General features: G+C 37.9%; 1 protein-coding gene across 1 annotated transcript in view; it reads left to right on the top strand.

Moving 5' to 3' along the window:
- The window catches only part of LOC132624998 (uncharacterized), a 35,407-nt gene that overhangs the window by 5,287 nt on the left and 14,064 nt on the right, over positions 1-16,056 (top strand). Inside the window, exon 3 of the mRNA XM_060339763.1 lies at positions 14,678-14,896. Coding sequence (XP_060195746.1) covers positions 14,678-14,896 — 219 coding nt within the window. The remainder of the gene's footprint in view (positions 1-14,677; positions 14,897-16,056) is intronic.

Genomic DNA, 16,056 nt, shown 5'->3' on the forward strand with positions numbered 1-16,056 from the left:
TGATGGAGTAAATTCCAATTGAAATGCCTATAGATGTCCGTTGAAAAATGTGAAGGGAATATGTACAGTAACTTGATGAATACAAGATACACCTATTAGTGTCAAATATATTACACAATACTTGTTTAAGTTGAAAGAATATCTAATTTATGAACTTACTATTCTAATATTCTTTTTCTAAAGAAAATGTTTATTTGTCTATTTTCTATTTCTAACAATAACCCTCTAACACACCCCTCAAGCTCAAGGTTAGGGAAATGAACTTGAGTTTGCTTATATAGAATAATAAACATTCAGAGTCAAAAAGTTGTCGGAAAAGTTTGGATCGCCGGAATCTCGCGGAAGAAATTAAAATTTCTAGAACCTTGATGAAACTTTTGCTGCCGGATAATTGGTCGGCGTATTAGTAGGATGAAGTTGGTGTCGTTGGAATTATCATTGAGAAATAGGCGTGGCACTCTTGGAACAACAAGAACAACAAATTAAAATTAAAAATAAAAAGCACCAAAATTTCGGGTGAAAATCATTTTCACCCCCCAACTTTGCTTTAAAAATCAAACTTCCCCCTCAATTTTGAACAATAGTCATTCTCCCCCCTTTATCATAATTGACTTTTTAAAATCTCTATTTTACCCTAACATTATCAACTTGTCTCCTTTTCTTTTACTTCTTTAAAATCATGATTTTTTTTATCTCTTTAATCTGTGTAACAAATTTCCTATAAAAAGTAGATATTATTTTCGAGACGGAAAAAGAAGTGAGAAATACTAGTTATGTATATAACTTAGTGCCGTTCTATAATAAAATAAATGAGAAGAATAAGTTTTTTTTTTTAAATAATAATCAAAACTCTGATATCAATTTATACAAGTAAAACATAACATGTAATAATAACTTTATAAATATATTTCAATGCAAGTAATACAATAATTAATAAAAATAGAGGTATATCCTATAACAAATTCCTAAAAGATTATCTATTTATATTAAATAAATATTAAATTATAATTTAAATATTCCATTAATGACAACCAAAACTCGGTTATATATTGACAATATAGAATAAGAGAGAAGTGGAACTTAAATATACATACACACACACACACACATTCATGTATCCATGTATTATTAAAATATCAACCATAAAAGGTAACATTAGATTTTGTGATAAATTCATAAAAAGTTATTCTAGTTATAATATGAATTTAAATAAAATCCATACATACTTAGGTTAAAAAAATAAATTTATATAATATAAAAAGGTACTACATAGATGGAGGATTGAAAATTTGAAGGGTAAAATAGACATTGCATAGGACAAGAGGGGGGGGGGGGGGTATGTCTATTGTTCATAGTTGAGTGTTTGATTTTTCACCCCCAAAAGTTCTCTATATGTTTTTGAACAGGATTTTATTTTTTTTTAACAGGAAAAGTTCTCTATATTGTACAGAGGCATAATAATCTCTGATAGGGCTATAAGAGTTCTAGAAAGTGGAGGACCTAAAGTAAACATACTAACATGGCTAAAGCATATTCCCAACTCAATATCGCCTATATAGGTCTTCTTCTTTTTTTTTTTTTTTTTTTTTTTTTTCATTGTGCCCTATCTTTCGCTAAGTCTACTCAGATTCTTAGAAAATGTAGGTTTTTCGAGACAATTTTTTTCCATGTGATTTTAGGTCTACCTTATCCTCTTTTTAGCACCTTCTCTTACCATAGTCTCACACCTACTGACCGTTATAGCTGGAGGTCGATGCAGGATATGACCAAATCATCTGAGGCGGCCTTCTCTCTTTTTGTCCTCAATGTGTGCTACTTGGACCTTATAGAAAATACACTTTTGATCTTATCCAATCTTGTATGATCGCACATCCATTTTAGCATCCGCATCTCTACGACTTGTCTTGTGGATGTGTTGGACAATCACCAAAATAGGCGTGTTGCAGCCTCAACAATTACTACAATTAGGCTTATTGTCACGTGGACGACCATTGAATGTAAGCTTGGTGCCATTAGAATGGTCATCAAAAAGAGAAACAGATTGTACAAAAGAGAAAATTTTGGCAGGAGCCGCGACACAAGGTTCCCACGCTTGTTCGTGCAAGTCACTTAAGTCTGCCAAAATTGTAGAGGTATTAATATGTGAGAAAGATAAGATTTATATTTATACACACCGACACCCACACACACACATGTATGTATATTACTTGATGAATTCAAGACTCATTTATTTATAAGTGTCAAATACGATACATATGGTTTTTTCAATTGTGGGATAATATTTAACTTAAAAACCTAGCTTTTCTAAGTATTCTAATCCTAATACACTGGCACCTTACTTCTAATAGAAACGGTAAATTACTGATCGTTACAATTTTTACTATAGTTCGACGCCCCCATAGTTATCTCCAAAAATACTGGACACGGCCTGTGAACGTTTAATTGTCTATATCAAATAACTTATACAAACTAGGTTATTAGTTGATTGTAATTTTTTATTTTAAGATAGAAATTATTGGACACCCCTAACTTTTTTAGTATTCTAATTCAAAAATTCTAACACCGGCGCCTTACTTCTATTAGAAATGATCTTATTATCCCAAAAATATTGACACTCCCTATGCGCCAAATTAGGATATATAGCTGACCATAGTTGGCTCTATGAATGGCGATATTCGAATATACCTGAAACTTTTTACAACCAGTGATAAACACTTCACACAACGAGACATCAACAAGTCTTGATACTCATAATTCATAAATCGCAATGAAGAAGATAATTCACTTTTATACGTATGGTAAGATCGAAATAATGTATACTTAATACTTTATTACTTCCTCCGTTCTCTTTTACTTGTCCACTTTTGACTTTGCACGCCCCTTAAGAATTAATTAATGAAGTATATATTTTACCATAATACCCATATTAATTGGTGTATAATCTCAATAGACTTGGAAAATGATTTGGAAATGAGTAATTAATGTTAAGGGTAAAACAAGAAAAAAAAGTTGTCTTTCCCTTGATATGCTAAAGTAGACAAGTAAAAATGAAAATTTATTTTTAGTATAGTGGACAAGTAAAAGTGAACGAGGGAGTAGTTGACTTTACGTACTTGAATAGTTCTGATAGAAAAAAGGTTTACGTACTTGAAGAGTCTAGGAACACTTTTTAAGGGGTTGAAAGCACTTTTGTATATACGAGAGAACCACCAATGGGATGTGAGGTAGCATGAATGATTAGATATTACTTGTAGAGAATCATGTCTTTGTCTAGAATTCCTACATTTTATGTACTACTTCAGTACAGAGATTCCCCATTACATATAAAGAGTTCAGTAAAATGACATTCTACCTGCTGAACTCACCAATGGATTGAGCCTGTTGTCATCTACAGATTAGTTATTATTGCTAGAAGTTGCCTTGCTGTAAAGAATCTTAATGTCATAAAAGTAGTGCTCCTTCCATCCAATGAGCAAATTTTACATATTGGACGCGGGGAAGAGTTCCAATCATATTTCTAGAGATAAAAGAAAACAATTTTTTTACTTTTTCTATAGAGTTGATTCTGTAGACACTGCATTATTACTTGTTATGAGTTTGAAGCATTTAACAAGTAAAGTTATTGGCTTGTCGAGGATTTGTATTACAGACAACCTGGTGTAATTCACACTGTTGAGCAACTTACAGTGGGTGAATTTGGAAATAAGCTGCAAGTTGATTGCAAAAAAAAGTGGGGCTTGAGGATAACAACCTTGATATTGAACCTTGATCTTAAGTTACTAAAGAGTAAAGACAGATTTGGACCTTGTAGCTATAGAAGTGGCTAACAATCTGAAACTTACTGCAACTACCATAATTACTTCTACTACCATCAAAAACAAATATGAAATACTCCCTCTGTTTCAATTTGTTTGAGCCTATTTCCTTTTTAGTCCGTGCCAAAATGAATGACCTCTTTCCTAATTTGGAAATAAATTCACTTTATGAATGATTTACAGCCACACAAATTTTCAAGGCTTATTTTGAACCACAAGTTTCAAAAGTCTTCCCTCTTTCTTAAATGTCGTGCCCAGTCAAATGGGTTCATATAAATTGAAACGGAGGGAGTATAATTTATTATGACAATGAGAGAGTTGTCTTATAGTGCTTAAACGGGCACAAAATGGAATTCACCAATTACATTTTTTCCTCGAACAAAGAAGTTTCATGCTTGGAGTTATTACTTTAGGCTTCCAAAGACTTTTCAGTTTCCATTCAACAGCTAGTAGCTTTTGCAACAAATACTGACAATGATAGTAAATAGTAGTGGTAGAGCACACAGTATCCAAAAAGAAAAAAAGAAAAAGTAGTGGTAGGGAATATCATTCTCACTTCTTTGAGAATTGTGGCTACAATTGTTTTTGATGCATTGTAAAGTTACCAGTTTCAAAAAAAAAAAAATGTTTTGAGGCATTGTATGTGTTATATCACAATGCTAAGTTGTTGGTCACTTGGCGCCTTGAGACATTTTTGTACAACCTACTTAGAGTGTGATAGCACATCTTCTTACTCTTTTGAGAATCTTTCCTATAATTATCTTAGGGGTCGTTTGGTATGATGGATAAGGAAAAATAGTCCTGGGATAAAATATTAGTACCGCCTTATTCCTTGTTTAGTTACTAATCCTGGGATAAGTTACCCTAGGATTAAAATTGTCACACCCTAATCTCACTAGGGTGTGATGGGCACTCGACCCCATATCCGGAGCCGAGCGAACCCACAGACTTTCATTTCGTACATAATCTTTCCGGACTTTTAATCAAATAGAATGTGATACATAGTAAAACTTGCTGAAACATATATATATTTTGTAGCTTTCAAGTCAAACAAATCTGTAATCATACGGACTTTATAACGTGATACGAAACGACATATCGGCTGATGGAGCCGCTTACTAAACCGACACACCATACCCACGACTCTGTCTGCAAAGTCTCTAACATTAATAGAACCTTTAACACATATATTCTGACTCGGCAGTTCTCCGGGAGCAAATGGAGCTTGCCCTCCTCGCTGGAACATCTTCCATAATATCTTCAACTCATCTGGGAGTACCTGCGCGGCATGAAACGCAGCCCCCGAAGAAAGGGGGTCAGTACGGAATATGTACTGAGCATGTAAGGCATGAAACACAGAAAACGAAGTCACAACCGAAGTAAGATGTACAGAAGGTGAGCACAATAACCAGAATACCAAAGTGTTGCATCTGACGTACAAATCATACATAAAAGGTTCCGGAAGGCAAATACGGCAATCAAAATGCCGAAATGCTTTGCTTTCTTTTGAAAAACATTTCCGTCTCATACACACAGACAATCAAACACACAATTACCGCAGCCAAAAGTCCAGCGGTCACTATCACACATACCGCGACCAAGTGTCCAGCGGTTAGCATCCCAAACCCGACATACCGCGGTCAGGGGTCCAGCGGTCAACATCACAAATGCGGCATACCGCGGTCAGGAGTCCAGCGGTCAATGTCGCACATACCGCGGTCAGAGGTCCAGCGGTCAATATCACATAGTGCGGCATACCGCGGTGAGGGGTCCAGCGGTCAATGTCGCACACACCGCGGTCAGGGGTCCAGCGGTCAATATCACATAGTGCGCACAATAATATAACCGGCCCGGGACTTGGCGAAAGAGGTAATAACAGAATGCCAAATTTATTACTTTCCAAACATAAATCACACATGCCAGGATCATGCATCACACAAGATTCATGTATGCCAAAATCGTATATCAGAAAAATACAGAAGGTAAGTAGCTTATCCAGAATATCAGAATACTTACTTTACAATCACAAATGATGCATATCAAAGTCATGCAAAGGGCACAGGAACATGGTCGCCACTCCCGTCTCTGGCGCCATAACACACCATACTCCAGAAGATTTCATAACATGTACACGGTATCTCGGGAACCGGACATATACCACGAGAACCCGGGGACCAGTCACATCATAATCCATATACACAGTAACTGGGGATGGACATATACCACAGTACCCCAGAACCGTACACGGTAACCTGAGACGGACATATACCACAGTACTCCGGAACCGAACACATCATACTCCATATACACGGCAACCGGGGACGGACATATACCACAGTACCCCAGAGCCGGACACATCATACTTCGAAATTACATACATGGAACCCGACCCCTGGACAAGGGACTCGGCGAACCATACGCACGATACATACCGGCCCGGAACTCGGTGAAAGGGATCATAGCATATATACGAGCGGATTAGTAAGAAACTAGGTGCACATAAATTAAAACCCGATGAAAGAATCGAATGTATTATCAGGATATTCGTAACGGATTATTTATAACCGAATACTTATTTCGGATACTTATATCAGATTACTTGTGTCAGGATATTTCTATCAACATACTTATATCAGATTACTCATAGCAGACTCCTTATATCGAATTACATGCTCACATCAGGATATTCACATTAAGGAGCTTTCCAGTGACTTATGGAACGAATCAAACGGAGTCTTAGATTCATAGACGAAAGTCTTACTTTTATATCATACAAAAATAGCTCAAGTGAGACAAACGAAGGAAGTTTCGGAACTTGTGGGCCCACCTCGGGTCAAGTCGAGGTGGCGGATATAAATTACAAACATTGGACTCTATGGAGTCATCCATGAAGGTTTCAGAGCGAGCCTATCACGTCTGTACGGGTTATGGATGTTTGAACAGTTTTCCAACAAAACTTAAGGGCTATAATTCAATTGTGCTGAATGAATAGTACCAAAATTCAGACTCGCATTTCTATGAGCAGAATAACCCACGAGGCTAAAAAAAAATGGGCTGTGATGGATAGAACTGAAAAAAATATTTAAAATATAGAAATGCTCCCAGGCACTCTCCCCAAGAAAGTTCTCTCTCCTACTTCTTAGGAGGGGAACTAACCCTTTTCCGGTGACTTTCTTCCGGAATTTCTTTCTATCTCTCCCATCTATTCTCAAGTTATTACCTTCTGTGATATCTTATCCTTCTCTTTCAGTTCGACAACTTAGATTCTCTTCTCAAACATGGGTGACAATAGAATTTACTTCAATGCAGGGTTTAAATCCTTTGACATTACTAGATGGTCTTCTGGAAACTCTGACTGGTATGAATGGGTAGAAAGAAGTAGAAAGATGATGAGGAGGACATCCATAAGTAGAAAAATCATGGAGTGGATCATTTTCACTTTGAAAGAAGCCTCAACAGATCAGAAGAAGGTGGTGAGGAGATGGAAAACTTCTGAACAAGAAGCAGAGCACTTTTGCACCAGGAAACACAATGAGCATGGGAGATATATGAGCATCCTATCTTTAAATGGTAGTGGCAGATCAGTCCTCATTATTCCGGAGCCTGTATTGAATGCTGGATGGGTTGACTTAGCATTTAAGATTGAAAGATTCATTAAGTGCCACTCAAAGCAGAAACAAGCAGCCCCTCCTAGAATTAATGAAACCAACTACCCTTTCTCAAAGGTAGTACAAGAGAGTAAATGGCAGTCGAGAAATCTCCGTACAGCAGAGGTTAAAAGCAAGAAGGGAAGCATTGAAATATCAGAATCATCTGCAAATCAGGAAAATGGGCTCTTGAAGAGATGTTTGGTTGGATGTTGTGGAGAAAAGTCAAAGGAAAAACCTACCCTAGCAGATATAAGGAGATGGTCTTCATCCAACTGGAAAAAGCTATTGGGTTAAACATCTATGAGCTTTACAATGATATGTTCCTATTTGAATTCCCAAATAGACATATGGCTGAACAAACTCTCCAAGGACAATGGAGGTGGAAGAACATCTGTTTTAACCTCGAATGGTGGAGCCCATTATCAGGAAGTGTCTCAAACTCCATTGAAGTAAAGGAGACTTGGATCAGAGCAGTGGGCATTCCACTGCATTTGTGGTCACAGAAAATTTTCCAAGAAATAGGTGAAATCTGTGGGGGATGGGTGGCTACAGAGGAGGAGACAGAACTCAAGAACCATATGAAATGGGCAAGAATCTTGGTGTCCAATGATGGTAGATTTATTCCAAGGGAGGTGTCGATCAATCGTAATGGAATCACGTATTACTTCCCAATCTGGGTGGAAAGTAAAACGAGATTCGAAATCACACCGGAAAAGGAAGGAAGAACCATCAGAGATGCTGCTGTAGATGATGCTGTGAAAGATCCAGGTAAAGCTATTGCATGCTGGGTAAAAGGAGATGACCTCTGCAAAGAAGTACAAGAATCCCATCCTCCTAGGGATTCTAGAGATATGCATCACATGGGACTGTCAGATACAGTAGTTGACTTCCCATCAGAGGTATCATGTGATGGGCAAGTGAACAGTTTAAATGAAATTTCAGGATTGGGCCGGGTATGTGAGCCCACACCTCAGAAACCTCTGAAAGTGATAAATGGGCCTGATTTTGCTAGACAAGTTATCTTTAATGACTTAACTTGTGATTATTACTTTCCCTCAACATTGTACAACAACAATTGGCACTGCATGACCATGGCTGAGCTCTCAAAACAAAAAGAAAAGCATGCATGCACACAAACTGCAAAGGATGTGAACACTTTTGCAGAAGTGGTGATGAACTTGTCTAGGGAGGTGATTGGGGAAACTTCAAAAGGGGTGGGAAAAGATGATTGGCAGATGGTGGCTGGGGAAAGTGGTGGAAAGAGGGTGGCAGAGGACCTATCTGAGATAGCAGATCTGAATCCTTTCAATGCTATTGAAAACTGGGAAGTTGAGGAGGCAGAGCCTATCCAAATTCAGCAACAGCAAACAATCATGGATAAAGAGCAAGAAGCTTCGGTATGGGTACAACAAAATATGAGCAAATTCAACAAAATTTTTGGGGTAGATTTCCAGGGGCACGAGGAAGAGGCTATGGAACTATTACTGCAAATTGACAGCAGTAGACAAGCAAGAAGAATGGTGCAGGATTCTGAATGCAGAAAAACAAGGTTTAAGGGTGCACAAGAGCTGAAAGGTCTTGTTTCTTTTGATGTTAAATACAAGAGCAATGGGAATAGGTACAAGGGGAGAAGTATCATCCCTGTTTCTTAATGCAGTTCAAACTAGTAACATGGAATGTTAGGGGATTAAACAATAGGGACAAAAGGAGACTGGTGAGCAGTTTAGTTTTTGACTGGAGAGCAGATATCATCTGTTTTCAGGAAACTAAAATTGAGGGTGACATTACAGAACTGGTGAAACAAATCGGGGGGAAGATGGATTAATTTTGCTTGTTTGGAAGCTAGTGGAACAAGAGAGGGGATTCTGTTGATGTGGGATAAAAGAGTATGGAGGGGGGATGTTCTTGAAATAGGTGCTTACACTCTAACCTGCAAGTTTGAAGCACAATTACAAAACTTCTCATGCCATATCACAGGAGTGTATGCTCCAAACTCTTATAAAGAAAGGAGACTGGTGTGGGAAGAATTCGGTTCTGTGAGGGGCTTAATGGAAGGGCCATGGGCTGTTTGTGGAGATTATAATGTCACTAGGTTTATCTCAGAGAAGAAAAACTGTACTCAAAGAACCAGGGGGATGAAGGAATTTTCTGATTTCATTGAAGACATGAACCTAATTGACCTACAGCTTGAGGATGCTACTTATACTTGGTTCAAAGGTGACAATTTAGAGATAGCTTCTAGAATTGACAGGATATTAATCTCAAAAGAGTTTGATGATAGTTTCAACAATTTGAAACAGATTCCTCTTCAAAGACTGGTTTCAGACCATATTCCTGTTGCTTTACAAGGTGGTTCATGGAATAGGAGTAAAAGTTATTTTAAATTTGAAAACTGGTGGCTAGGCTCCGAGGGTTTTGTGGATAGAGTTAGGGGTTGGTGGAATTCTTTCAACTTCACAGGCAAACCAGACTACATACTTGCTTGTAAATTAAAAGCTCTAAAGTCTAATCTCAAGACTTGGAGCAGAAGTGAGGATGGAAACTTGGGCTCTAAAAGAAGAAGTTTGCTAGGACAGATGGCTGAAATGGACGTAGTGCTGGAAGAAAGAGCCCTAACAGAAGAGGAATCAATCAAGAAGGCAAATTTGCTTATGGAGTATGAGGAGTTGGTCAAGAATGAAGAAATATCTTGGAGACAGAAATCAAGATCACTCTGGTTAAAAGAAGGGGACAAGAACACTAAGTTCTTTCACAAAATGGCAAATGCTCACAGAAGATATAACAATATTGATCAGCTTGTGATTCAGGGAGAAACAATTGAGGAGCCAGCTAGAATTGAAGAAGAGATAATTGATTACTATCAAAAGCTGTATTCTGAGACTACACAATGGAGGCCAGCCTGTAACTTCACAAATTGCCCTACTATATCAGAGGAGGAAAAGGAGTCTTTACAAGGCAGTTTTGAAGAAAATGAAGTATTGAGATGTCTAAAATTGTGTGCAGTTGACAAAGCTCCAGGCCCTGATGGATTCACCATGAGTTTCTTCATCAAATGTTGGGAAGTAGTGAAGCATGACATAATGAACACTTTTCACAACTTCCATGAGCAAGGAGTTTTTGAGGAAAGTTTTAATGCAACTTTCATTACTCTCATTCCTAAGAAGAAAGGTGCTAAGGAACTAAGGGACTTCAGGCCTATCAGTTTGATAGGTAGTATTTATAAAATCTTTTCCAAAGTGTTGACTGAAAGAATGAAAGAGGTCATTGCAAAACTAGTGGACTCCCAGCAGATGGCCTTCATTAAGGGCAGACAAATTATGGATGCTGTGCTAATAGCTAATGAAGCAGTAGATTCCAGGTTTAAGCAGAAGAAACCTGGAATCCTTTGCAAGTTAGATATTGAAAAAGCATATGATCATGTAAACTGGAGGTACTTACTCCAGGTTTTGGAGATGATGGGTTTTGGACAGAAATGGATCCAATGGATCAAATTCTGCATATCAACTACTAGTTTCTCAGTTCTGATTAATGGTTCCCCAGCAGGTTTTTTTAAAGCACAAAGAGGTCTCAGGCAAGGTGACCCTTTGTCACCTTTCCTATTTTTGATTGCAATGGAAGGTCCAAACAATATGATCAAGACAGCAAAGGTGAATGGGTGGATAAATGGTTTTGAGGTGGCTAGAGCTGGTAATGAAAGTCTGGAGGTGACACATCTCCAATATGCAGATGACACATTGATCTTTTGTGATGCTGAAGAGGAGCAACTAAGGTTTTTAAGGATGATACTAGTCCTATTTGAAGGAATCTCTGGGCTGCACATTAATTGGAGGAAGAGTTTTTTGTATCCTATCAATGAAGTCCCAAACATGAACTTGTTGGCTGCAAATCTAGGTGGTGAAGTAGGTACTCTGCCAACTATCTATCTGGGAATGCCTCTGGGAGCCAAATCTAATTCAACAGAGATTTGGAACAATGTGATTGAAAAATGTGAGAGGAAACTAGCCAGATGGAAAAGCCAATATTTGTCCTTGGGGGGTAGAGTGACACTCATCAACTCAGTCCTTGATGCCCTACCAACATATATGATGTCCCTGTTTCCAATTCCAACAGGGATTATCAAGAGGTTGGATAGCATCAGGAGGAAATTCCTGTGGCAAGGAAATAAAGAAAAAAAAGGATTTCACTTGGTGAAGTGGAAAGTAGTGATCACCGGCAAGAAGAGTGGGGGACTGGGAATAAAAGATATGAAAATGCAGAGCAAAGCACTTAGAATGAAGTGGCTATGGAAGTATGCCAATGAAAATCAACTTTTATGGAGGAAAGTTATCAATGCAAAATATGAAGAGGAAGATAGCTGGATGACAAAGGAGGTTACCACACCATATGGGGTTAGTCTGTGGAGATCCATAAGAGCCTTATGGAATGAAGTTAAGTGCAACTCCAAGATCAAAGTAGTGAATGGGGTCAAAACCAGATTCTGGAAGGATAATTGGCTTGAGGCTGGTCATCTGGAAACACTATTTCCAGATATATACAACATTGTCTTAGATCATCAAAGGACTGTGGCTGATTTGTGGACACCTCAAGGATGGAATTTCACTTTCAGAAGGCAAATCAATGATTGGGAGATACAAAGAGTGGCTGATTTTCTTAACATATTGCAACAATTTAAGGGACTTCAGCTAGGAGAGGATGTTTTTTGGTGGGTGGGGAATAAAAAAGGATTGTTCAAAGTTAGTTCAGCCTACAGGATGATGAATCAATCAATTCAACAGATTACCAACTGGCCTTGGAAACACATTTGGAGATCCAAAATCCCACATAAAGTTAGCTGCTTTGTGTGGCTTTTAGCTAAAGAATCAGTTCTTACACAGGATAATTTGATGAAAAGGGGGATAATTTTATGCTCTAGATGTTTCCTATGTGGAGAAACAGCAGAGACAGTTAACCATCTGTTTTTACACTGTAAGTTTACACAACAGCTTTGGAGAATATTTTTAAATCTCAAAGGTATAGCCTGGACTATGCCTAGCAAGGTTTCAGAGGCTCTAAAGAGTTGGGAAGAGGCAGGATTGCAGGCAAAGAACAGAAATAGATGGAGAATGGTCCCTGCCAGCATATGGTGGGCAATATGGAGGGAGAGAAACTCCAGATGTTTTGAGAGTATAGAGAATGGAGTGCAGAAGGTCAAGTTGAATTGTATTTTATTGCTTTGTTTTTGGTGTAATCAGGCCTACTCAGATGATACTATTTCCATTATTGATGTATTAGATTCAATATAGGATTAGAATAGTAGAGTCTTGGAGTACTTTTGTAGATATGGTTTCAGTACAACCTATGTACTGTTTTGTTCATATGGAATACAATCCAGTTACCAGTTTCAAAAAATAACCCACGAGGCTCAAATCCGAATCTAGTACACCTAGGACATGCCAAGAGAAGAAAAAGGGTAGCTTTACATACCTTTTCCGCTTTTTATGCTACTCCAAATTCAAGTTCCAAATTCTCCAAAATCTACAATTGATCACAAATACCAAACATTAACCATAAGCCCTTAGGAGTTCAATCTTGAATTAACATTTGCCTGCAGAAATTTCGGCAGCACCTCCCCTGTTTATATGCCTAGCCCAGAATTACAATTCAGCAACCAACACATCAACAACAATACCAAATATATTAACATCATTTCAAACACCAACATATGCCGTAAAACAGCCTGCACATTATTTTCCAAATTTTCCCAACCAACCAATTCGCGATATAACTATTTAATAATTTTATTTCCGCAAAGAGGTCAAAATTAACACTAACAACATCAATAACAACATCCTCCACATTCTACAAGTTAAATACATTTGTTTTCATCCAAAATTTTCTTCAAACCCCATTCTACAATTCAACCATACCAACAAACGAATTTATCACGCTAGTTTCTTCGTTCTAATCCGTTAAAACTCTAAATAAACTTGTTAACAATGAAAAAGTGCCTTATTCATACCTTAAGTGCACAGCCACCACGTCCACCCTCTTATTTTTAGCTCAAATCGAAGGCAACGCGACGTAGAACACTTTTCTCTTCATGGGCTTCGGGATTCGGGGCTCCGATTTTGGTCAAAAACTGGTTTTCTCTCTAGGCTCTCCTCTCTCTTTTTCTCTAGAGTTTTCCAGGTCCTCTTGGTCTGAAATGAGGGAGAGAAACCGAATTTTTCTATTAAAAAGCGTGGGTAATGGGCCTGACCCGAATTGGATTCGGGTTGGGCCGGATTTACTGTTCAACTCGACCCTCCTGCCTTAAAATGTTCATATCTCCTTATCCCGATGTCACCTATAGGCCCACGACCTATCGTTGGAAAGCTATTTCAATTATCTACAACTTTTATTTCTGGGCGTTTTCCCAAATTCCAAACTTATAATACCGTTTTTGCCCCTACAAGTCAGGTCATCCGAAAACGTTTTCTTAAATTGTCCTTTTGGAGGGCTTACACTCATTTTTGGCTTATGGATCCTTCTTATGACATGCTCAACTTCAAATGTACTACTGATATATCTATTCATATGTCTTTTATAAGGTCCCGACGTGTGGGCCCCACCTTAACTTACTGTAACGAGGGTTTTTCGTTAAATAACTTATGAACCAATTCACACCATATTGTCTCCAAATGTCGTATGTGTATATATTCTTAGACTTAGATCACCCAATATTCATCCTTAATCCTTGTTTGACTTAACACCTTTTCGAGCTCGTACCACGCCGTCTATGATTTTGTAGCGCGAAATTTTTCGGGGGTGTAACATTGACATATCCGAATGTACAAAATACGGGATATAACAAAAATGTACTAGGATAAGTTATCCTTGGCAGGGGGTGGAATAACAATCCCAGGAATAGTTATCCCAGGATACAAGAATGAAAATGACAAAAATAGCCCTGAGGTCCCTCATACTCTTTTTCTACTAAATAAGGTGGAGGGTGTTTTTGTAAACGAACAACTATTTCTTAAAAATTATGCAATGCGTGTTACTTTTAATACAACAAACCAAACAATCAATAAGAAATAATGCCAGGATAACTAATCCTAGTATAACTAATCCCAACATAACTTGTCTTCAAACCAAATGACCCCTTAGAATATCTTGTTTTCTATCTTAAGGCCAAGCTGGTGTTTACTTGGTCCTTTGAGACATCAATGCAGTTTGTTTTTGGTTTTCCAGAGGTCTTAAAACAGGTGTGGGATTTATCAGATCAAGATAATGACAGCATGCTTTCTTTGAGGGAATTCTGCATTGCACTCTACCTGATGGAGCGACACAGGGAAGGTCGCCCTCTTCCATCAATCCTTCCAACTAATCTGATCTTGGACGCGTCACCATTGCCTGCTTCTGGTCAGCCTACAGGATCACATGGTGTGACAGCTTGGAGAGACACACCAGGTATTATTTCAGCCTTTTTACACTATGCATATACATCCCTTGGACATGGCTCGTGAGCCAATTGTGTACACATGCATATGGAAAATTTATTCGTCAGCTAACATATTACTTTGGCCAAATTGTCCAAAAAAAAAAAATTACTTTGGCCTTCTCACTTTATAAACAGTTACAGATGAGATATTCATATTCGTTTAGATTATTATTAATTTACTAAAATTTGAATAACTAAATAACTAAATATACAGTGGTCTTTATCAGTATTACTAGGAGACAAACTAATTTGGGGCTAAAATTCCTTGTTAGAATGGATGAGAGCATGTTCTCAGTTTTTTTTTTTTTTTTTTGGAAATTAGCAACGACTTGTATTCACAGTAAAATTCAGCTTCTATTGAAGCTGAATTGTAATCTTTACAGCAAAAGTATAAGGAGCACCCAACAAAAACTTACACTTACACTTTTCCTATTAAATCTACCAGGTGTCCTATCTCCCCCCACAAATTTTGTTTACACCAAAAATAGAAGAGATTAGACAATTCATCCTAATTTTTTGGATAGAGTTGCTAGTGTCCTCCAAAATTTCTAGAGTTCCTTTCCTTCCAGTTTGTCCACCAAACACAAGCTGGGATGATCTGCCACCAGTCTCCTTCTCCACCTCTCTTCCCTACACTCATCCAGCATCTGAGAAGCTCCACAGTAGTATTAGGCATAGTCCAATTAATACCAAGTATAAACATGTTCCACAAATTTGTAGCTGTCTTGCAGTGTAAGAAAAGGTGCTTATTGGTTTCACCATCTTGACCACATAAGGAACATCTTGAACAAATCCAAAAACCTCTTCTTTGTAACTTCTAGTGGGTCAAGCATGCCCTCCTTTCAACCAACCAAACAAAACAAGAGACCTTGAAAGGGATTTTTACTTTCCAAATGAGCTTCCAGGGCCAAATCTCAATCAAGGTTGTTCTATGGTTGAGGTTCCAGTAAACAGACTTAACAGAGAAAGTTCCTTTGTTGTTCAATCTCCATTTTAGTCTGTCAGGATAAGCTGAAGTTCCTCCAAAGGAAGCTAAGAGTTGGAGCATATTGGTTAAGCTTTCAATTTCCCAATCATTGAGAGCTCTTCTAAAAATAAGATCCCGCCCTTGAGGGCTCCAAACTTGACT

This window comes from Lycium barbarum, chromosome 12, assembly GCF_019175385.1.
Source record: "Lycium barbarum isolate Lr01 chromosome 12, ASM1917538v2, whole genome shotgun sequence".
NCBI lineage: Eukaryota > Viridiplantae > Streptophyta > Magnoliopsida > Solanales > Solanaceae > Lycium > Lycium barbarum.